The sequence below is a fragment of the Drosophila virilis genome, chromosome 4 (genome assembly GCF_030788295.1).
Source record: "Drosophila virilis strain 15010-1051.87 chromosome 4, Dvir_AGI_RSII-ME, whole genome shotgun sequence".
Lineage (NCBI taxonomy): Eukaryota > Metazoa > Arthropoda > Insecta > Diptera > Drosophilidae > Drosophila > Drosophila virilis.
The window spans coordinates 7367595-7392796 of record NC_091546.1 but is presented as its reverse complement, the minus strand read 5'-3'; the positions used below and the strand labels follow the sequence as shown (position 1 = coordinate 7392796).

At 38.6% G+C, this 25202-nt stretch overlaps 1 protein-coding gene across 14 annotated transcripts; it reads left to right on the top strand.

Moving 5' to 3' along the window:
• Positions 1-517: 517 nt before the first annotated feature.
• On the top strand, positions 518-25202 carry Ndae1 (Na[+]-driven anion exchanger 1). Of its 14 annotated transcripts, none has more exons than XM_032438321.2 (13): positions 518-1028; positions 12512-12615; positions 14642-14830; positions 16097-16567; positions 17258-17374; positions 17848-18009; positions 18764-19001; positions 19438-20383; positions 20445-20947; positions 21007-21319; positions 21393-21635; positions 23021-23277; positions 23475-24529. In XM_032438321.2, exons 1-13 carry the CDS (start codon positions 853-855, stop codon positions 23674-23676), a joined length of 3921 nt encoding a protein of 1306 aa, XP_032294212.1. In that variant the 5' UTR covers positions 518-852; the 3' UTR covers positions 23677-24529. The 14 variants fall into 14 exon arrangements, with proteins under 14 accessions (XP_032294212.1, XP_070065447.1, XP_032294215.1 ...); XM_070209347.1 differs by lacking the exon at positions 518-1028 and adding an exon at positions 9445-9735 and having other exon boundaries at positions 18707-19001; XM_070209346.1 differs by lacking the exon at positions 17258-17374 and having other exon boundaries at positions 18707-19001.

The following is a 25202-nucleotide window of genomic DNA, read 5'->3' as shown; positions in this document are numbered from 1 at the left end:
CTGCACTTTGAGTATGCGTTATTTTTTTGCGTTAGAAATTGTCGGCAAATTGCTGAGCAAGTTCAATTTAATTAAATTGCATTGCAATAACAGCAAAATCAACACGAAATCTCCCGTTCACACACGCGCGCTCACACACACACACATTCACACATAACACACACCGCATTGGCATCCTTTGGCCGGCTTCCGCTAGCGGAGACACCCACCCACCCACAGCGCCCACTGGGACAAATTTGCAGCGTGCTTATAACGGCATAATTATGTGCGAAGCCGATAAGCAAACGCGTTAATGCAACAGTCCGAAGAGAGCCGGCCAAGAGCTGAAGAGAGTGCAGCCAATGCAGCCGCGCTCTGTGCAACAGTTGCAGAAAGAGAGCGAGAACGAGAGAGAGAAAGAGAGGGAGAGAGAGAGAAGAATGCAGCGACTACAAACAGCTGAGCCGGCGGCGAGCCAAACTCTGGCAGCGACTGCGGCGAGTTGAAAACTTCGTTACGGCAAACCCGGCCGGATTAGTCTGGCGCGCGACTCAATGCGATGCGGATACGGCTGCAGTTACCGTTAAACGGAAAGTGCTCAAAGTGATGCCCAGCCAATAACAATTAACCATTAACTGCCTATCAAGGCAAGTGCTGCCAAAGTGATTGATTTGCGAGCAAAGCTGACCATCAGTAGGTTGCGCCTCGCACGCGAGCTCTGTGGAAGAGGCATTGACAAACGGGGCAACTCCTTTGCCTCCGTCCAGTTGCTGCTGTTGTGTGTCCTTTGTGTCTGCGGCATAGTCGCAGTCGACGTCGCTGTCGCTGTCGGGCGAGTCAATAACCCGACGTCGTCTCTTTGTCTCTGTGTGGATGGCATCAAAACAAACAACGACATTGGGAAATTTGGAAAATTTTTTGGTCAGGTGTGCTATTAGAGACAAAGTGGATGCCAGCATGCCGCAACAGGCCCAAACACAAAAAGCTCAACTCAAACATATTCATGGAAATGGCAGGTTGCCAAATGTGATAACAACCGACAGCAGCAGGTAACCAACCAATATACAATCAGTTTAGCTAAATATCTAACGCGATTATGGCCAGCGTAAGATATAAGAACTCTCTAACGCAAGTGTATTTGCTTGCTGTCATCTTTATAGCTATTAAAGATCGATTTAAATTTCGATTATCGTGAAAGCAAGTTAACATCTTAATCGAATAAATATTAAAAATTTTACTTAGCTTTACTCAAAGTTCAAGGCCTTCGATCGAGTTCCAAAAAGGGAGCATCCTGAAACTTGAGTGTCATATTATGTTCGAGAATCAAATCCTGGGCTCGACAACTGGTGCTGAATCCATAATTTCTCAATAGTTTGATAAGCGCGTTTTTAAGGGACATTAAACCATATTTCCAACCTAAAATAGAGAAAACAGATATTACTATCATCAGATAATGTGTAATCTTAATATTTATCAATTTGTTTAGATTATATTGCATACCTATGCAGTTGCGCTTGCCCTTTGAGAAATGTATATAGGCGTTGTCCTGCAAATTTTGACCCCTACAATTTTCCACCATGTCCAAGTACTTCAGTTTCGATAGAGCTTCATAGAAAACTTCAAAGTTACCACCAGCGGGAAATCAGCAGCAGCAGAACCAGCTGCTATATTGTTGTTCTTGTCAGATATCCATCTGTATTCAGCTTTCCGGCAACTAGCTAAAAAGGAAATATGTTCATTAAAATAATCAAAAATATTTAATAATGTTTTCTTCTTTTACAATATTCACAAAGCCATAGAAATAGCTCATTTACCTGTTATAGAGCCATTGTGATATGGTCAGCCCAGCTTCAGCTGCAAAAAGGCTATTATAAAATGGAGTTGGAATTGTGTGTTGTTGTTTTATCGCTTGTCATTATGGAATTACTCGAATAACATTCGCCCTGCTTAATATCACTGCCCATTGTAGTTTCTGTAGACAATTAAATGTATACAATTAGTTTATTTCGATTTCGAAAAGTTCAAACTTCCTACTTACTTGTTGCAATTTTCAATGTAAAGTTTTTCAATATTGAGTATACGCCCTGTGCTTCCTTGCCTACAAACACAACCAATTCCTGAAGTAAAAGGGCCATCTCATTGTTGACGACGGGCAAAAAACTGAGTAAAACATTGTTTCCAAAGACCAGATTGATCTAGAATAAATTCAATTGTAATTGTTTAGATTTCACTGTAATTATAAATTATATTAGAGTATAATTTCTTACCTTTGATAACAACTACTTCTTTTCCAACAATCTGTTCCATTACGCTGTATGCGATATCCGCCTTATGCATATATCCTGAATTGTCTGTAGATCACTGACATCAAGCATGGGTATTGGACCAAACCTGCTCAGCCACAAAGGTCCCCGCTTTTCTATTCGAACAGTGAACTCATTCAAGAGAGTTGCAATATATTATCGAGACCTTAGACCATCTTCACACTTTTAAAGCATCATATTTTGTTTACCATGCAATATACCAACTAGGGGATAGCCCATTAGGCAACATTACTTTTAACCGTTTTTGTGAAAATAAAAAAAAACAGTTTGTAAGGCATTTTTAATTTTTGTTTGAGCTTTTATAGAGACCCGCACTGCATTTCAATTAGCTTAACGATAAAATATTAATAGGCAAATTCGTTCCTTTTGTTTTACTTGTGACTTATGACTTTTCTGGGATTACAAAAAGACCGTTCGTTTAAGTGAGTTGCAAGTATTGCAATAGCTGCAAACAGTGTTGTAAAACATCGAAAGAGCATCTCTCCAGATGCAGAGGTTAAAAGATTAGGTATATTCGAGTCGGAGCTAGAGTCAACAAACTTGATAGATCGAAAGATAGAACAAAGTATGTTGTGGGATTACTTAATTTTAAACAGATGCAAGCAATTTATGCAGTATATATGTCCAGTTAAAGCCAAAAATAAAAGATTAATAAATAAATTTAAATTCAATAGAAACATCATGTTCCAACAGTAGCTAGGCGGTCCTGCTATTTTTGGCTTTTCCAGTTGTATTTTATTTTATTTTTTTTAACTAAGCTATAATTAACAAAGACACACTCTTCCGAAAGGGCGACCCCCCAGTCTAGCCCACAATATATATTTACAAAAACAAAACAGAAAAAATAAAAAAAAATAAAAAAAAGCACGCACTGGGGGCAAATCCAAGAAATGCAAACACAATAGCTTTTCCATAGTACGCAAATTGTGGGGGCATTACTTACAGATAGATATAGATGTGTTGTGTTATGCCCCCAATTAAGTGACAATGGAAACTTCCGCGACACGCACAGCTCAACTAGAACCGAGCCGAGCTGCATACATATAGAAGTATATATAAATCCCGTAAACATTGTGGACGCTATAATAAGTACGTCTACTTTAAATAGAGCCCAACAATTTATGGACAGGCACGAAAATGTTGTCATTAAAATGCGATTAGACCATAAATTCAATTCGATAGCGTTTAATTGAAACCGCAAACAAATGCAAGTATATCAAAATTGAAAGGCTTTAGTTGTATTTGACAACGTCAAGTGTTTTGTGTCGGATTTCGGCTCGGGAAAATGTCCAAGAAAATGTTGGTAGACAATAGAAAAACTGTCGCATTTCTGGCGTACGACTGTAGCTTACTTTCCGTTTTGTTTGCACAGATTCTCAAGTGTGTGCGTGTGTGTCTGTGTGTGTGTGAGTGTGCGTGTGTTGGCGTCTGCACTGGGTCAATAACATGGCAAGTGCAGATGGTCTATTGTCTGGCTGCCTGGGCGCACGCTATTGTTGTTCTTATCACAAGGTGCGCACAGTTCGTGGCAGGAAGCATTCGATAAGCAAACAGACAGTTCTTGCAACTGCGCTCTCTCACCCTCTCTCTCTCTCTCTTTCAATTTCTCTTGTCTCTCTCTCTCTCTCTCTATATATATATCTGCCCTGTGCAGCTGCCACCTGCCTAGCCCAGTTGTCATTTCTGTTTTGCTTGCCGCGTTCTCCTGTGCGGGGACATTGATCCCATTTAGCTGGGCTGGGCCACGCCAACTTGCCTCCCAGCGCTTATGTATGTCATATCCGTAATGTAAATTGTAAAATGCATATTGCCTTAAGCTCTTTTTACTGCACTTCAACGGCATCAAAAGTGGCAAATATTTATTAAACATAAACATATTCATTTTTTCAATCAGCACAACTTAATTGTCGCTCTGTTAATTGCAAATAGACTGAGAAAAAAAAAACTAAGTAATAACTCGTTAGGTGCAAATCGTTTTCTCAGCTAATCTGCGAAATTTGTTGTTTGCCTGCGATAATCATGAGAAATTTAACCATGAGACAAGAAACTATTCCAATTCATTTGGCGCTCTTATTGTTTTATTGTTTTTTTGTGTTTTTTGTTTTTTGTGGTGAATACTTGTCATATGCAGGGCTTTGGTTGTCCTTGCAGCTGACGCTTGAAATTCAACGCGTTAAATGGCGTCCCACAAAGACAATAAAAATGGCAGCAGACGCCAACAATGACATCAGCCAAACTAAAGGATATACACACAATATTTTGGCATGACATTATATGGTGGCTTTAATGGTGTTAAGGGTGGGGTCGCCCATTTGTATAACTGGTAGCATTAGCAATAAAAAAGCCAAATTGCCAGCTGACGACCCTGAGCTGTATGCGATTTATAACGTCAGAGGGCCTTGACAACATCTCGCGAGTTGGACTTATTCATAAGTTGAATACATTAATTAAGCTAAGACATCAGATGTCGCTTTCCATGCAATTCTTACAAAATATAGAAAAGAAATATAAAACTCTGTTAATTTGAAGAACTTTGAATTTTGACTTGAATTTCAGGTTGAGATTATAATTTCAGCATATTTTTATCTAAGCAAACTTACATAAATATAATATCCGGAACTTAAGAATTTCAAAACAATTTATGAGCGTTTCTTCAAATACATATAATTATTAAATTACAAATTTAATAATTTCATTAAAAAATTCCCTTTAAAAATACTTTTGATGCCCAACGAAAATTTGCTTTGTGCTAATACGTAATTGTTTTTTTCTGACTCTGTCAATTAGGAAGAAAATGTAATTTAATCGTGAAGATTTTTCCAGAAGTTGGTAATTGGATTAAGAGCTTAATATCTATGAATCCTAGGGCTTAAAGATTTTGTGAAAAAAAATACAATTTTAATTGCAAAATTTTACAACCATGCTGTAATTGAAATACATTTTGTATACATAGTTGGCAACGGGTTTTAGCCCAACTAAACAGCTAAGCCATAAGTAGGGGGTTGGGTCAATAAATTGAGCTTAAACTGTGTGTTTATATTGTTGTTGAATATAAAACATCAATTAAATTCGAGCCAATGACTAGGGTTAACCTCTATATGGGCTAAAGCAAGAGTTGACAGCATATATTTAATAAGCGATAATGTGATTTATGTAGAGTATAGACTATCCAAGGCATTAGTCAAATTAAGAATGTAATGCTAATCAGCTCAGCTATGTTATTGTTATTCAAGGCAGCTGCTGTAATTTATAAGTTTATATGCATTTTCGTGTTTCGGATGTGTTGTGTCAAAGTCAAGGTCAGCCAAGCCAGTCAGAACTTCTATAAAAGGTAATCGCTATATATATATTTTCTTCTTTCCAAACTAGTCTGTCTGATATATATATATATATCAAAGCTTTTCCGCTGAACAAATAGCAATATTAGTGTAATATTATCTATCTACATTTACTCTATTATATTGTCATCTCTTTCGCTTTTATTTTCAGCGTATCACATTTTTGTTGATATTTGAGCGTTTCACTAATTGTGGCATTAATTGAGCAATTACATTTTTATCAGAATTGTTGACTATCATAAAATGTGCCAACATTTGTTGACACTTGAGTATAAACAAATTGCAAAGCAAGTGCCATAAACTAACGTATACAAAAAGCCAAAAATTTGTACGTTCATAATCGCACCATATCTACATTGTTAGCATTTAAAAACTCATTAGAGCTCTTGAAAAATCGTTGCCGAATTTATGAAATGCGTCAAAAATCAGAAAATCATATAATAAAAGAGTTGTTAGAAGAAGTAAAAGGAATATATGGGCTTATTATGATAAGCAAGCCAATTGGCTGAGACTGCAGCCTTATCGAGTGACTCTTCAAGTGGCCAGCCCAATGACGCGCCCGTCAGGGTGTCGATTGGTATCTGTGTGCACGTTTATTAAACAATTTAGTTACCAAGTACACGATCTGAAGAGGTTGTCGATAAGCCAAGGCTAAGAAAATTTCGAACTGAAAATAGCAGCAGTTTGGGCGGTTTTGTCAAATAGAAATGATCTTGTTTATGACACATTTCTCCACAATGGCACTTCAAGTGCTTAACGATAAGATCAACATGCTCTGACGTCAATGCGGCTTAGCTTAGCAATATTGGCAATAATATTACAGATGGGCTAAGTTATCTTTGAAGTATTCGTTTATACATAGCTGCAAAATGCCACACGTTTTATAATTCTCGTTGACTATGACGGAATAAACATTAGTTTATCAATATTTTATGTCAGGTGTTAATTGGCGATAATTAGATTGAATTTATTAAATAATAAAAAAATATATTGCTTATGACCTGATATACCAGATCAATGACAAATCTGGCGTTCAGCGGAAATCAACGTTTCGTCCTAACAAAGCAAACAAACAAACAATCCAAAATGTCTGTTGAATATCCCAGCTAAGAGAGTTACGAAGTTCCCCGCATCTCATACTACGTAATTAAAAAAAAAAAAATAAACAAAATTCAATTAGACCGACTTTCTGGCAGTCTGTCAATCAGTCAGTTAGTCAATCAGTCAGCTAGTCAATTTCTCAGTTAGTTTTGAGTCTGTATCAAGATATAAGCTAAGCTATTTGGTAAGTTGGCAAAACTTGATGCGGTTGCCGCTTTCCAGTTAAAGCCGGTCAAATGCTGCCTTGCAGTCGGCGTCGCTGTTGGCGTCGCAGCCGGCGTCGCTGTTGGCGTCATTACGCATCCAGCACCGGCAGCTCGTTGCAAATTTAATTTAAATATATATACTCGTACTAGTCTCAGGCATTATAAAATCAACACAACACACCGCACATATTTGTTTTTCCTTCAGTATTCAGTATTCGTTATTTGTGTTCAGTTTTCTTCCGATTTAGCCACGGCAAACAGCTGTTTTCCGATTCTTAGCGGTAATACTCATTAGTGTAACAATACACACATATACATATCGATGTATGTTACATACATATATGCATATACAGAGAGACGACTCGGGGCCATTCAGTTAGTAGCTGATATTATGCATAGGCGGAAGGTGTTGCCCCGCGACAAAAAGAGAAACACATTCAAAACCGCAGAGCACAATGCGTTCTCAATTATATACAGTAGTTATATGTTTTTCTTGATTTTTGTGTGTCCCCTGTCCAAGTGATAAGCAAAATGTTTCATAGATATCAGTTCGGCGTGGAATTATTTAAAAAAGGTAGCCCACATTCCACGCAGAGCTGTAAAATCAGATAAGACTATCAAATTTAAACACATATTTAAATTTCTTATGCATTTTTAAATAAACCTACAAGACGCCAAGACTATTAGAAAGTTTGATATCAAAATGTTTAAAATTTAAAAGAAAATTGAAAAAAAATTAAATATCTTATCCAGAATAATAATAATACGAATCAAAATAATGATAATAATAACAATTATAATTATTACAATAATAATATTGGTAAATGTATCAATAATAATAATTAATAACAATAATGCTAATATTTATAAAATAATATATATCATCATTTTATGAAGCCACACAAAAATAATTTCAGTCAAACTTAAACATTTTTCAATTTAACAAATTACTCGTTTTTCAATAAGTTATAAGGAAACATTTTGTTTTGACCCAACTAAAATACAAATCTCTTGTAATGAGAAACGTCTAACCTAAATATATGTATGTATCAAATTAAAAACTCAAAAAATGTCAAATAATTTAAATTGTGTTTAATTTGTGCCCATTTCATAGATTGAAATAAGCTTAAACCGTATTCTGGAAACCTTTTCTAAATTAAACCAGCTTGGAATATTTGCCCTTAAATTATATTAAAAGGCCACCTTGACAAAATTATTTATTGTTGTAAACAAATCGCTCAAAACCAAGCAAAACAAAGCAGCTTTAATTATCCATTGACTTGGTTATGTAAAGTGGCATAAAAAATAATAATACATATGCATCAATAAACAAGCAATGAATGGAAATGCTAAAAAATTCCAAAAGGCCTTTGACTTCAAACGATAAACAAATTATTATTAATATTATTATAAACTATTCAATTTGAAGTGTTCTCTTTATAGACATTTAACTTTTCACACAACATGTGGAAACCATAAACTAAATATATTTACTAGGCGCCATAATTAAAAACGAATACATAAAATAATTTAGTCATTGAAAATTGTTTTCGAATGAATCCTCAAGCCCAAAGCAAATAGTTAATATGCCCCAAGTCTCCCCTACGAATTTTGGTATGGGGCAGCTGTTACCAGTTCTGTCTCTGTTCATTCATATTGAATGCAATCACAGCAACAACAACAAAATGTTGAACACCTTAGCAAATATTGTCATAAAAACGTAAAACAACAACAATACAGAATATAACTAATTGCAATTTAGGTAAACAACTTGTAAAGAAAAGCAACTGATAAGCGAGCCTTGAGCCGGCGGTAGAACGGACTCCGGCGATAAGAACACAAACGGCGAATATCATCGATAAGGTCAACAATGTAAAACAACGTTTAAAAACATATTTTGTAAGAAGCCTCTGGGATTTGTGTACAAGCATGTTATAAGTTTGCTGTTCCTCTCGCCAACGCGCTCACGTTGTCACTTTCCATTGCACTGTGACACGGTTGCCATGAGCATTGGTTGAAAATGATGTAGTGAGAAATTAGTAGTGTTACCACTTGACTTGTAAATTGGATTTGAGTTTATTACATTTACAAATAAAATTATTCAAAAATATATTAATTAAGTTGCGTTTATTACAAGTGCAACAGAAATGGTTTTTAAAAATATTACAAAAATTCCCTTTTAATGTTAGAAAAATAAGTAGCTATTCAATTCGTATTTTTAAATGGTGAATCTATAATGAGAAATGGTAGGTAATGAAAAAAAAAAACAAATTAAATTTTAGCATATTAAACGAAAAATTATATTGTAAATGTCGACAGATTAATTCGTTGTTGTCTGTCTATGCAACGAACCACTGTGCGCTGCTAGAGTCGCTGCCGGCGCTAATCGCAGCAGCAGCAGCATTGGCGGCGGCAGCGGCAGCGGCAGCAGCGTCAGGCCTAGCAGCGGGTTAAGCGCCGACGCTGCTTCGCTTTGAAGATCGGCCAGTTAGCAGTTAGTCTGCAATCGCCCGGGCTCGAAGCGAGTCGCTAGAACCGCGTGATAAACAGCCCAACAGAACAGATCGGAATAAAACAGACACAAAACTTTGAACCCCAGCGCTAACTCACGCTTTTGTGCCTATCTTCGCCTAGTTCATACGCATAGTTCGCATCTGGCTGAACCGATAATCGGCAAGTGATAAACAAATTGAACGCGCAATTCGAACAACGATTCGCCAGATCGTTGCAAGTGTTTTAAGCCAGATTCGAGCCAAAAATTATGGCTCACAATAATGAAGAAGAAACGTAAGTAAAAAGTGAAACAAGTTCCCAAATCACTTTATGAAAAATTACTGAACGGACATCCGGGTTCGAATATCTAGGATACATTATATTCCCAGTGCTATTTAGCAAAAAATAAGATTGATAATTTCCAATTATATTCTATTCTGTAACGCCTTGAAGTCAAAAGTTCTTGAGATTAAAGAAAATCAGTATTTAATAAGTCACTCAAAGTATTCCATTGGCTAATTGACTTGCTTATCAGAAAAAAGAAAAAAACAAAAACTGTCGGCACTCCGGAGACTAAATACCCTTGTCGTCATATGACAGCGCTGGCTATATATATATATATATTTCGAAACAATAAAAGTTTTGTTTTGAGTCAATATTTAACATTATATATAAAAAAAAGAAAGTTTTACACAAACGTCTTCCGCGATTTTTCCACGCTTGCGCGCGGAATATTCGAAAACCATATTTATGACAAGAAAGTCAAGTTTTTCACTTTTTTCCACGCTTGCGGGCGGAATATTTCGAAACCCTGTCGGAATGCAAGAGAAAAACAAATAAAGAATATATATAGCCTACTGTGATATACACAATTCATAAAACGATAAACAAAGATCATTAAAAAGAACCTAGGACAATGGAAAAATATTTTCTTATTGTTCTATATATGCAGTTAATTAAATCCCAAATCATATAGTAATTATCTCTTTGTTTAACGGTCTTTCCATAAAGTTTATTCAAACACTTGTCTGAGCATACTTATCAAAGGCTTTAATATATGCATGTCTGTCAGTTTTTTTCTGATTTTTTTTTTTTCAATCCGGCGCTACGTGACTCACTTGGTATTGATATGGATTTGCCTTGGGAAACTGTAAAGTGGTTTAATGTTAACAGTTTGTACGCCTGAGATCGACCCAGTTTATACTGGCAGACAGCTTGGAGGGTCTGTCTATCAGTTGGACAAGCTTATATGTAAAGTATATATATAGACACATGTATATACTTATATTGATATATATACATATATATTTATAGATAAGCTCTTTTGATTGTTGATAGCGCTGTCGTTGACTCTAGATGTTAGACTTTATAATTATAAACATTTACAGACTATACATAAGTTCGTGATGAAAAAGTCTATATGCATAGCACACGCGCCTAAAAAAGGGTCTAATATAAACTCATGTATATTAAAATGTCAACTTTTCTATATCAAAATATGTCCACATTGAATTACATTCAAGAGTTTGAATAATCGCGTACTAAGCTTATATGTATACTTTTTTTTATTGTATATATTATATTTTATATTTTGGCCCCTTGCCTTTGTGGATATATTCTAATCATTTTATTCCCAATTAATTCTCAGAGTATTTCCCAATACATATTGATGAAATTTTGAAATATTGTTGAATGCGAAAAAATAATATAAGTATTCAATTCTTAATACCCTCTTGAACTTTGCACTAGTGCAAATTTAATTTCTGCTCTGTTGAATAACTCGAGATTGCGTTATTTATAGTTTTAGAGGTGCTGACTTTGTTTTCTCAACTACTTGAATACATTTGATTGGCATTATTGTAAACCAAATTTGAAATTCAGTAAGGCACGTCAATAGCATATTAGATAAATGCAATATTTACTTAACACTTTTTAAAGTGAAGCACGAGACTACGAATAAATTAAGTACAAAATAATTCATAGCGATTTTTAAATACCCTTTATATATCCGATTGAGTTGTCAACAGCTGGAACTAAGAAAAGCCTGAAGAAAACTTGAACAAAAACTTAAAATTGTCATATGAAGGAAGTGCTAAAAAATGTTGATCTAAAAATAAATTTTCAATTAACGCTCTTGTGTCAACTTCATATTCGAGCTAAATTTGTACACAAATTATATAAAAACAAAATTTCAGCTTAATTCTAGTGAATTTAATTAACAAGTCTGCAAAAACAAAAACTTTTCAAACAGTGCTTGCTTTTCTTTAAGTGTTGTCTTCAACTGGCTTAAATTAAGATAAAAGTTCTTAGAGTTTAACTTGAGTTGAAGTGTATTTTTTTTTTTTTGACATTAAAGTATATTCGGAATGCCTAGAATAGGAAATGGACCTATTTTAAAGCTACTATTAAAGAGGCAGATAAACAGATAACGACTTAAGATCTAGATTATATTACCCAAAGAGAAAATCATGATATACCCTGTTTAGTATAGAATGCACTAATGCACATGTTCCAGTGTACTTATGGAATGCATAAAATTTTTAAAAAATATGAACAACAAATCTATGGTACAACCTGAGCTTAATAGGCGCAACAATTTTTGATGCATAGCTTATAAATTGTGTCGCGTGTGAAATTGAGCAAAAATTATAAACAATAGTTCGTAATGACAGTAAACACTGCACAAGCAAAACTCACAGAAGGCACTTTTCAAATCGACTCATCTTGTCATTTACAATTGACGGTAACTGTGCCGGTGACAGTCACTGTCAAAGTGATCTAATGTGCAAACACAAAGTGCTTTCGACTCAATTGAATGACTCGACTAAAGTTTGTTTTAATTTTTTTGTAGATTTTATAAATTCTTTTCGAGGTATTTTTTCAAGTCGGCGGCCAGGTTTGTGGCGCTGAATTTTGATTAAGTGATTGCAAATGCAGTTCGAGTTGTTGTTTAACGAGTTTGTTTTCGTCTTGTATTTGCTTCTGATCGATTAAGTTAGAGTGCGAACAGTTCGATAAGATGCAATTTTTTCAACTATTATTTCTCAAGTTGTTGTTGTGACTCTTTCAGGCCCTGGAACATGAACTCCTCGAGTGGTGACGATGAGGCGCCCAAGGATCCGCGCACCGGCGGCGAGGACTTTACCCAACAATTTACAGAAAACGATTTCGAGGGTGAGTAAACAAATCAAATACTCAAGTGCACAACGCCGCGTATACGCAATGCATTGGAATTCAGCCAACCTGACGCGCTGTTGGCTGATTCTTTATGCAAGGTTTGCACGCTTAGCGTTTCGAGACACGCCCGCGCATTTTGCCCAAGCCCCAGGCTGAGAACAAACTCGTATTACGAAATCGAGTCACACGTTTTAGGCAAATAAATTTACAAAGCTCGACAATCTCCAAGCGGCAGGAGCACGCCGATTGTGGGTGGATTGGACTTGGAACAATTGTCGTTACGACATGACAGGCAACAGATTTGTGTTGTGTTAATTGCAAAACTAACATCGCAAAGTGCAATGCAATGCAGTCAAATTGCAATATGATGAATGTCCAAATTCCCAAGCACAATGCCTAATATTTTCTCTTAAATCAAACTCTAATTTATTGCACGTTAATAACTGCTTGAGTTATTTGCTCCAGTTGAAAATCTGACTGTGTACTCTGCGAACAGATTATTCTAATTTATGTAAACAATTTAATAATTGTTTTTCGAATGCAAATTTTTTATTTGCCCAAGTGTTAAAATACTAATGGGACAATTAGAGATAACTGAATGCTTCGGAGCGTAAACTATTCCATTTGAAACGTGTTTGAAACAAATGAGCTCAAGTAATTTTGAATAATTTACGCGCTTCAATGAACTTAAGCTGAAATAGCGTTAAACGAATTTTAAAAAATTGTTGCCATATTATGGGAATTTATTATTTACAATTTTTAAGCTTTTTGCCTTTTAATTGATTTTCTCTAAAGTCTCTTTTGTAATTTTTTATAATTTTCAATTTTGTTCCCTATTTTTTTTTAAATTAATATTTTATTTTTTGCAATTAGTTATAAAGCTCACACACATCTCTGTTAACCAATCCAACCATATCCTTTCACAGTCCAGTATTTATATCTATATTTATTAATATTTATTTATATTAAGTTGATTATCCTACACAAATCCACAACTCATCGTCGACACATTTCCATTCCCATTTTTCATCATGTCTTCCCACACTTTCCACAATATTCCAGTTGAAACCACTTTTGATACCCTCCCATAAGGCATATCAGCCAATCTAATCAGTTTGCCCAGCGTTTCCTGTAAGCAATGTCTACTGTATCCGCAAACAAATTAAATGCATTAACGGCAGCATGCAAAAACGCCCACAAGAACTCGATACACATATGTGTGTACATCTATATCTTTGGGCTTCAAAAATGGTTGCTTATAATTAATTTAAATTATGATCAAAAGTGAGATACAGCTAAGCAGATGATCTCACAATTGGTCGAGCGACAGACTCTGCGTTTGACGAAGTCGTAACGAAAATTGTCATAGGACTTGGAAAATTACTAGCACGTATTATTGAGATCTGGAAATAAGTAATGTACATAAATTTAGACGCTGAAAGTGCGCGTATTAAACAGCAATTAGGCGCAGTAAAAAAAAACGCTTCCCCTCTAGAGACAGGGGATGAGTCAATGCGGCGTATGCGCAATGCCCAACTTGACTTGATTGAAGCGTCTGGACGAACGACCGCAGCCAAACGGCATAAATTTTCAACGTGTACTCGGTTCTTATCAATCATTAAAACAGACTTTGATTGTATGCCACGCGAGCATTAAAAAAGACAATTAAGAACTTTGCAATCGGGTGCAACCGACTGCTTTATATACTCGTTCACAGGCCAGTCACAAAATGCAGGTTTAAACATTCCCAATGGACAGATTTGTCGCAGACACAAACTGGAGATATAGAGATATATCTTCGATATCTTTTAAAGGGCTCATTTGACTAGGATATACTCTAGTGCATGTTCCAAGATCCAGCCTGGACCACAAGACGAGCCTTGCACAAACCGCATATACTCCTCACATTCTGCGAAGGGGTATAGAAATTGTTTGACTTTGCCAATAGATTTGAAACGATGCATGTTTATTTTGTTGTTGTAATCAATTAAGCGACGCATTCAATTTGTATCCACGCATGCAGGACACCGCGCACACACCGTTTATGTGGGCGTGCACGTGCCGGGAGGACGACGGCATTCGCAGCGGCGCCGCAAGCATCACCACAGCGGCGGCACAGGTGCAGCAGCAGGCGCAGCAGCTGCTGCTGGCGGCGCCGCTGGCGCTGGCAGAGACAGCATCAGCGATAAGCAACAGGAAGTGGAGCGTCCAGGTGGGTGCAGCAGCAGCAGTCCCTGACATATGCCCGAGTGTATTGAGAAATCTAATTGCGAGCGGGAGGTGTCGCCCACATGCTGACATGTGCGGCCAATCAACGTGACACATTCTAAATTATAGCTAAATTATAGGGAGTACGGATCCTGGCAGTGGGATGCGCAAATTGTAGTCATCTGAGAAATCACAGCTGCTTGTGCAGGCACACTGAATGGATATGGTTGATTGAAATCAAGAGCATGAGTTAGGTGTGAATTATGTGGAGAACTGATTTTAAATTTATAGCTGATCTGACACGCAGACATGTTTATGAATGGCAGTATTTTCAACTGTCTATCCATAAACTCGTTAACGCTCCTGGAAGCCCTTGTGTGCCTCCTATGTGAAATCGATGGTAGGTCTGAGCTTCGAGCAGACAATTTTAATGCTTAGCCCAAAAGCAATTTAAAGCCAACTGCTCATTTTGAAACCCAAATTATCTTGGCTAACAGACAGTTTAATTTAACGAGCAGTTTAATTTGACAACCATTCGAAGAGAAGTCAAATTTAATGGTCACATAAAAACTAAGCTTTTGCCTGACCTGCCCACACATTGAGGCATTGTTATCGATAAGCTTCGATAGTTCTCACTTACAACTCAGGTTGGCAGCACTTTATCTATTTGTCTAGTGTTGAAAAGGTATGTGAAGAAAAAGATAACAGCTTGCTTTTTAATTTGACCGCTTGTTAGTAAAATAAAATGATAAAATAAGTTATAAAATTGAACAGAAATAAGAAAAAGATAAAAGAATGGAGATAAAGTTTTGAGATGATTGTTAGCTGAGCAGCAAAAAATGTCTTCTCTTTGAGTGACTAGGATCACAAATATTAACACTGAGTATAAATATATGCCAGGTAAATATGTACTTAGTTTTAAGTAAGATGGATAGGCTCATGCTAGTCTGTGGAAGATGTAGAAGCGTTTATCAGTTCCGACAGGCTGCTCTGTCTGGTATTCATTACATATCTATCGTAGTTTAATTTGGTAAACACGAAGCTCAATCTCATTTATAATCAACAACATCGACCATCACGACAGGCGTAGCCTTCGCCTGCCTCACATTCACATTCATAAACACGCAACTAACCCACAGCCAAGTGGCCATCTGGTCGAAAGCAATTCCCGAGCGGCTGTGCGCCCAATTAAGCGGGTTAAGCTCAGACCTCCTTGAGTGCCATAAATGTTAGCCAAACTAATCGGGTTTTCCTGTTCGACCTTTCTCAGTGACGCCGCCCGCACAACGTGTACAGTTTATATTGGGCGAGGATGTGGATGATGGTTCGCATGTGTCGCATCCTCTGTTCTCTGAGATGGGCATGCTGGTGAAGGAGGGCGATGAGATTGAGTGGAAGGAGACGGCACGCTGGATTAAGTTCGAGGAGGATGTGGAGGAGGGCGGCAATCGCTGGTCCAAACCGCATGTGGCCACGCTCTCGCTGCACTCGCTGTTTGAGCTGCGTGGTCTGCTCCTCAATGGCAGCGTCATGCTGGACATGGAGGCCAATAATCTGGAGCTGGTTGCCGATCTCGTCTGCGATCAAATGGTCAGCGGCGGCACGCTGCCCGCTAGCGTCAAGGACAAGGTAAAGGATGCGCTACTGCGCCGACATCGCCATCAGCACGAGTATGCAAAGAAGTCGCGATTGCCCATCATACGTTCCCTGGCGGACATGCGCAATCAGTCGTCATCAAAAAGTGAGTATCCCTTCGCGTACTCCATTTATCAGGTTTCTCTAAGCTCATCTCGTTCGTTTGTTGCGCATCATCATCATGAGTTGAGTTTGTCCTACTAAACCTACATTAACTTCAATATTGCCCAATTAATAAAACCAAAAAAAAAAAAATGTAACTGAAATCGGGTTGCTTAGACGCAACTGGGCAATCATTGCATGCCACATCGCCTGGTTTCGGTTCGGATGGATGCCGTACACCCGTGACGTCTATCTTTGTGTCCAGTAAGGATCAGCGTGGTTGTTATCTCGCTGTTCCCACAGGTATAGACACACTCTAACTCCAACAACTTTTCAGTTGCTTCCAAATGCACCACTCAAATGTCCAGTTCCACACCAGCTGTATAGAGAGCACGCACCCATTTACCATATAAATTGCAGACTCGTAACTCTGCCCCTGAATACAAACTCTACTTCTCAGTATGATCGTATCTATGCCAGCTTATGCACTCTGAATACGATATCTCTCATACGTACATTTCATCAGTTAACTCATCTCGTATCCATCAATCGATCACTCGCAACACTAGTTAAGTAAGTCACACAGCAGTGTTGTGCAACGTCCTATGTAAGTGTTTGCTAACACAACTTCTAACCATCGATCGCTCTCGCTCTCGCTCTTGCTCCCATTACTCATACGTACGTTAAACATTAGCCGACATGGGCGCTATTGGCGTTACCACCTGGTTCCATGCGGGCGCCTCGCCCTCGCATGTCCCGTCTAGCCAACAAGGACAACAATTACAGCAGCCAACGACGATCCAATTGCCAAGTAATCGCCTAACTAGATCAATTCAAAGCTTTTTATATGGTTTTACTTCTTTGCGTAAAGTGTACCTACCATAGCACGCTCTGTTTAACAAAGATATGTAACTAGTTAAACTGTCTCTCTCTCTCTCTCTGACAAGTATTACTTCTAGCTTTTTCACGATTCTGTTGAAACTCACTCTGATCTTTTCTCAACTCTTACAAACTATTTGATACTCTACTCTACTCTACTTTTATCTCTTATCTGCTATAACCCCTCTCTGATCTATCCGAAAAACTATAGTAAGCTCCTTTTTGTGCTGTCTACTCAAACACAAACTAAACGGGGTTCCAGATAAAAAGACTTATTTAAACGTGATGCAATCGACTTAACGCGAGATTCTTAGATATCCTTTTAGTTTCCTTTTTCGTTTCGTTTTGTTTTCACCTTTTTTTATCTACTTTAATCTACAAAAAAAAAACAACACAAATTTACAGTGGAAGAGCAGTCTGGCAACGCTTTAATGGCTACCACGCCCCTATCGCTGACCGCCAGCGAGCCTGGACCCCCTGGCAATACCAATGGCAGTACCAATGCACTGGGAATGGGAATGGGTCGTTTTCTAACGGTGCCCGGCAAGCCCAGCAACAGAACGCTTGGTAATGAACCAAACTTCAACACTTCCCGAACTATCAAGAAACAAAAGTTATCGTTATCGTTATCGTCACAGTTACCGTTACCGTTACCGTTACCGTTACTGTTCGTTTGCGTGTCTTCTTCTTTGTTTTTTCTTCAAAAAATGTAGCCGAAATTCGAGCCCAAATCTAGTTTCTTTGTTTGGTAGTCTTAAAAAAAAAATTTTATAAAAGCCGAAAATTAAAAGAGAGAAAATTTGCATGCGCGTTGGTTGACGAAACATTGGAACCTACATATTTCCGATTGCCCTAAGTATATGAAGAACTTTGATGTATAAATACACATACGTTAATCCTTCAACATTCTAATACACACACATATATGCACGCCTATCACTCAAAGTCTTCAGCAGGATGTATTTTGCAAGCATGATCTATCATTTCTGTTCTTTGTCCTGAAATGAGAATTTTTAACTAAGCTTTATGCACTTCTTTTTTGTATTTTTTTTCTTTCTATAAAATATTTATGATTTTATGTTGCTGTTGCTGTTGTCGTTGACGTTGACGTTGACGTTGACGTTGTTGTAATGCCTATATCCAATAAACATCACACAACTACACCAACAACCTGCACCGCCTGCAAACCAATACCAAAAATACCAAATACCGAACCCACACCGAACTATCCAATACACTGCGATACCGAATTTGACTAATGTAGAGAAAAAATCAAATTCCAAAAACTTGCGGCCTCCACAAAATCTGCCCATGATAACAGAGGACATGATTAAGAGTCCCAGCAGCCATTCGATGGCCAGACAGACCAGCGGCACAGAGCTGGCCGAGCAACAACACAAGGGCAATACGCATTTTATGCGCAAAATACCACCAGGAGCGGAGGCAAGCAACATTCTAGTGGGCGAGGTGGACTTCCTAGAGCGCACACTCTCCTGTTTCATACGTCTCAGCCAGGCGGCAGTCATGGGCGATCTCACCGAGGTGCCAGTGCCAACCAGGTGAGTAACATAGAGACTACAACTAAGAATCCTACGATAATTCAAAGGAACAAGTGGTAAATTGGAATACATGATGGTCGTCCAGGTCCAAGCCCGTAACCTTATATAAGAGATGCCTTTTCTTGTGAGACAAATTTCTTTAGAGATAGTTTGAATTTGTCTGGGAAGAAATCGAGTTCCCAACTCCAGGTCTTAGGAATGAAATGAAAGTAAAACTTATAAATAAAATATCACTAATGAAAGTCCACTGGGTTCCAAGCCTAATATTAAAGAAGCCTTAGGATATCTTCTTGTAAGACAAATTTCGTTAGAGATTCGTATAGGAATATTTGAATTATTGAATTTTGGAAGAAATCGAGTTTCTTCTGCCAATCCCTGACCCATATATATTACAGACCGAAACTAAGGTGTTTCCTAACGCACGAAAATTCCACAGATTCATTTTTATACTACTGGGTCCGCCGGGCAGCCAGAGCAATTTCCATGAGATTGGACGTGCCATGGCCACGCTGATGTCGGACGAGATCTTCCATGAAGTTGCGTATAGAGCACGCAAGCGCGATCACTTGCTCGCTGGCGTGGATGAGTTTCTGGATGCGGTTACAGTATTACCACCCGGAGAATGGGATCCAACCATACGGATTGAGCCGCCGGCGGCTATACCATCGCAGGAGGTGCGTAAGCGACCGCCCGAGCTGCCCAAGGAGGAGATCGACGAGGAGGAGGAGGAGCAACGTTTGCGCGAAGAGTCGGGTCTCTCGCGTACGGGTCGCCTATTTGGCGGTCTGATCAATGATATTAAACGCAAGGCGCCCTGGTACTGGAGCGATTACCGTGATGCGCTGTCCATGCAGTGCGTAGCTTCGTGGATTTTCCTGTATTTCGCCTGCTTGTCCCCCATCATTACGTTTGGTGGCCTGCTGTCGGAGGCCACGGGCAAGAATATGGCGGCAATGGAGTCGCTGGTCTCCGGATTTGTTTGCGGCATGGGTTATGGCTTCTTTTCTGGTCAGCCATTAACAATTTTAGGTTCCACCGGTCCAGTGCTAGTCTTCGAGTCGATTGTCTATGAGTTCTCGATGGCTCAGGGTTGGGACTATATGACATTCCGCTTCTGGATCGGCATGTGGGTCGCCGTCATCTGTATCGTCCTGACCGCAATCGATGCCAGCGCGCTCGTCTGCTATATAACACGCTTCACCGAGGAGAACTTTGCCACCCTTATCGCGGTTATCTTTGTCTACAAGGCCATCGAGAATGTGTTTGTCATTGGCAAGACCTTCCCGGTCAATCAGGGCATCTATGATTGCATCTGTACTCCGCCGCTGCACAGTAATGCCAGCGTCCTTGACTTTGCCAAATACAAATGGGACTCCTGTGAGGTGAGAGTCTTGGAAATCCCATCGATATTACTATAATAACTTCCGTCTATTCCTTTTGCAGTCCTACAATGGCACACTGAGTGGCACCGATTGCGGCAGGCCACCCACCGAGAACGTCTTCCTTATGTCCGTGGTTCTGTGCTCCGGTACATTTATCTTCTCCACCGTTCTCAAGGAATTCAAGAACGCGCTGTTCTTCCCATCGATTGTGCGACAATACATAAGCGATTTCTCCGTTCTGATTGCCATCTTTGCCATGACCTTCTTTGACTACTCACTCGGCGTTCCCACACAGAAACTGGAGGTGCCTCACGAGCTGAAGCCCACGTTGAGCACACGCGGCTGGCTCATACCGCCGTTTAGCGAGAAGAATCCTTGGTGGTCGGCGATCATTGCGGTATTCCCAGCACTGCTGGGCACCATACTCATCTTTATGGATCAACAAATTACGGCCGTGATTGTCAATCGCAAGGAGAACAAGTTGAAGAAGGGCTGCGGCTATCACTTGGATCTGTTTGTGCTCTCCGGACTGATTGCAATCTGCAGCGTAATGGGTTTGCCCTGGTAAGTCATTTTAGCTGCCTCTATCAATCGAATCTCACGGCGTATTTGTCGACTGACAGGTTCGTGGCGGCCACTGTGCTAAGCATCAATCATGTCAACTCGCTGAAACTGGAATCGGAGTGCAGTGCCCCTGGCGAGAAGCCGCAGTTCTTGGGAGTGCGCGAGCAGCGCGTGACTCACATCATGATCTTCCTGACCATCGGCGGTTCGGTGCTGTTGACACCGCTGCTCGGACACATACCAATGCCGGTGCTCTTTGGCGTCTTCTTGTACATGGGCGTGGCCTCGCTCAAGGGTCTGCAGTTCTTCGATCGTATTCTAATCATGTTCATGCCGGCCAAATATCAGCCGGACTACATGTTCCTGCGTCAGGTAAGCGGAATCAACAAATCATCAGCTGCAGGACTCTTAAGCAACTCTCCATTGCTCCCTATATCTGTTTTAGGTACCCATCAAGCGTGTGCATCTGTTTACCATTATACAGTTGGCCTGTCTGATTATCTTGTGGCTGATTAAGAGCTTCTCCCAGACCTCGATACTCTTCCCACTGATGTTGGTGGTTATGATTGGCATACGCAAGTCCTTGGACTTTGTGTTCACGCGACGTGAGTTGAAAATACTTGATGATATTATGCCAGAGATGACGAAACGTGCGGCCGCCGATGATCTGCATCAACTGGACGCTGAGGTGGGCTTTTGTCAGAAATATTTACCCTGTTTTGGTGGTCGCGGCAAGCGCGAACCAAAGGGCAGCCTCGATGGTGGCTTGGACGGCGGCAACAATGCCGTCGCTCTAATCAAGTGCAATACCTCAAATGCAAATGAGAAGGAGTTCGAGGCACAAAGTAGTTTGCTCAAAAAGTAAACACCGCACCGAGTTTGGCACAAACACTCAAAAAAAAAAAAAAATAGGAAACACCACACAGCAAACAACACACTACACACACCAAACACTATTGAAAACGACAACACGCTGATAATCTGGTCACACTCGAGCAGCACGTAACGAAACACTATATTGAATAAGTGCTGCCCATTTCGTTTGCGTTTGCAGTGCTGCACAATCCACCACAGATCAATTTGATTTGTCTCTAATTTGTTGGTATCTTCTAATGGAAATTATTCTTAGAGATTTTTGCATTTTGTCCTATAAAAATGCATTATCCTACTATGTATATATAACATACATGGGTTTTTATATAGCTCTTACGTATATATACAAGTGGAAACGTTTTATTGTGTTTTTTTTTAACAGTATTTGTAAATGTTTTTCCTTAATTTGTTATATTGTAGCATGCAATTTTTGCATTTTGTTAAACATATTTTTAAAATATCTATTTTGCTTATACAACTTTTATGTACTTTTATTTAATATGCTGTTCTGTTTCTCCATTTCGATCTTAATGCTCAATTATTATGATATTGCTATGAAGTCCAAGCCTAACTGTACCTAAGCTCATGGCCCTATTTTTATATGCTAACTGAAATTCTATTATTTCCTAGTGCATATATATTATTCAATTATAAAACTATATTATACTACTATAACTATATTGTATTTATATCTTTACTATATATATATAAATATTTGTATATGTTAATGATGCTAGCTTAAGTAGTCTGCGCAAACGCGTTTACACGGTGTAAATGTATTAAAAGTAAATGTTAAATAATTTTATAGTCAACAACAAAATCATAGTACAAGTAACTAACAATAACAAAAATTACAAAACTACCAAAATTGGCAAAGAAAAATACATTTTTGGAGAAATTGTTATAAATTTAAAGGCCAATATCAAAAACAAAAATAAAACAAAAATTTGGCAAACAAGAAAATGGAAAGAAAGGAATTACATCTAAATTTATAGCACTACACAACACTACATCGAATTGGCTCTTAGATCGGTAGCACGCGAATTTTTTACTCTCACCTACACAAACTCCTCTCTCTCTCTCTTTTACCTCACCTCCACCTACACTCTATCACTCTGTCTCTCTCTCCCACATACTCTATGAGCTGTTTCGTATCGAAAACAAAAAACATACTCTGCCAATGCATGTCTTATATTGAAGGACAATCATCATCAGCATCAACAGCCACCCGGCACAGGAAGTGCTGCCTACAATGCCAAGAATGCGAACGCGACAGCGGGTGCCACAACCATACACATACCGTTATCTGGCAACAAAATGGGCAGCACTGCTGCGGGACCGGTGCCCCCAGTGGAAGTAAATCGTGCGACTGTCTGGAAACAGATCAACAAGGACGGCACCTCCGAGCAGCTGATCATACCCGTGACCGTTAAAGTGCGTCAAATCAATGGCAATCAGTAAGTGTAACAGTAGTTGAGTCCAGGACGAGTATTTACTATATGCGGCTAGGCGAGAATCATTCGACACACGCTCCCAAAGATTCGCATAGGTTCTTAAGCCAAGCTAAAATACTTTAAGTCTATTTACACAATATTTAAGAGACACATATGTTATATATAAATATCATTCATTTGCATTCGACCATGCTCCTCAGTTCCTCGACAAACGCCGCCCTTTCGCCACGCCTATCGCCCATGCACGAGGCTGATGAATATAACGAAACCCCAAACAAGACGCCAGCCCAAATGCTCCCAGCGAATCAACAGCAGCCGAGCAACTGCAAGGATGCGGCTGCCAAGCTAGAATGTGGCCCCATTGTCGCCGCCCAAGTCCCGGCCAACGTAACGCCCGTCTAAGTGGTGCATGGAGCACCACCGTAATACCAAAATACCAAAATACCGAAATACCAAAATACCAAACTACCTAAGCTAAATGGTGTTAGAGAGAACACAAAATGCGTAGATCAAATGCACAACGTTCTTTAGATCGTATCTGTATGGGACTACAAGAGTGTCAAAGTGTGAATGTCGAATATATACATACCAGTATCATAACTACTTATATATATACACAACATTAATCGTAGTGGTTTTTATGACAAAGTTTGGTAAACATTTTTAAGTGTGCCCGTAGCATTTACCATCCAACTAAATAGTTGACGGTAAACTAAAAGAAAACAAAATGAGAAAAATAAGCAGAAATTTCACAGCATTCGTTTGTCGTAGATTTTGGGCTCAGGTACCAGTTTTAGAAGTATTAATTGAAAATATTGTATGGCTCAAAAGCTATTACGTAGTATATGCATTCCAAAGAAACTATATATATATACACTTTTTTAAAAGAATTTTACAATACACGAACCAGTGTCAATTCAACATGAACTCTCCGCAGATCAACAAGCTATTACGATCTACTAAATATGATCCTCTTATGTGTTTGCTTTTAATCTGGCGATTTTGATTAATATGGGTTGGTTAAGCTGTGATCTTATTGTAGGGTGCGGGGTATGGGGGAAGGAATTAGTGAAAAGCCGTCTTAGAAACATTTAGCCAGAACATACATAATAATATACTTAAAATAAACTAAAAGCAAATGTAAACAAATGTATTATAATTTATGCAGTATACTAAGTTATGATTGAAACTCAAACACACACACACACACACATCTAAATATACGTATAAATATTGAATAAAAGTAAAAATTATATCTCTGTATGTTTCATTTTGTGCGCCCCAAAATCTAGTTATAGTCTGTTTTGTTTCAGTGTATTTTGTGCTTAGTTCTCAGTGTGGCACATTGTACATATATACATACATATAGCACCAATCAAAACTTGGTATCTGCTTGCTCTCCCATCAAATGTATCAAGCATCTATCAATCAGTCAATCAGTCAATCAAACATCAACTCATTTGCATCGTCTTGATGTCTAACTACCTCATAGAATGCTCGTAAAGAATCTTGTCTTGTAATGTATGTATACTGGCAGACCTAGAGCTTAAGTCGATTATCTCGGCCAATATTAATACCCGAATTTCATTTTTTCAGAACCCAAAACTTGATACGACGAAGCAATTGTGGCGTGGATATCTTACATCAACGGAAACATCCGTTTGAATCGATGATTTAATTTGGCTGCAAGCGCCATCTGAATATTTATTGTACTTATAAAAAAGTTATATGTCTAGATTTATGGTATTATATGTGTACCGTTAGCGTAACCGTCCCTCAATTGAATTTCGTGTGCATTTTCATGGCACAAAACTGCAACATACAAACACACATAACACAAACATTTAATTTAATTATTGCAATGTTAACATATCAGTACAACAACAGAAACCCTTCAGTCTACCTGCTCCTGAATTTATTATAAATAA

Excerpts from the sequence above, each read along its gene's own strand:
- Ndae1 (XM_032438321.2), top strand. The coding sequence starts at position 853 with ATGGCATCAAAACAAACAACGACATTGGGAAATTTGGAAAATTTTTTG. Across the intron at positions 20,948-21,006 it reads AGCGTAATGGGTTTGCCCTG|GTTCGTGGCGGCCACTGTGC; the intron begins GTAAGTCATTTT and ends GTCGACTGACAG. Across the intron at positions 23,278-23,474 it reads CGTCAAATCAATGGCAATCA|TTCCTCGACAAACGCCGCCC; the intron begins GTAAGTGTAACA and ends CATGCTCCTCAG.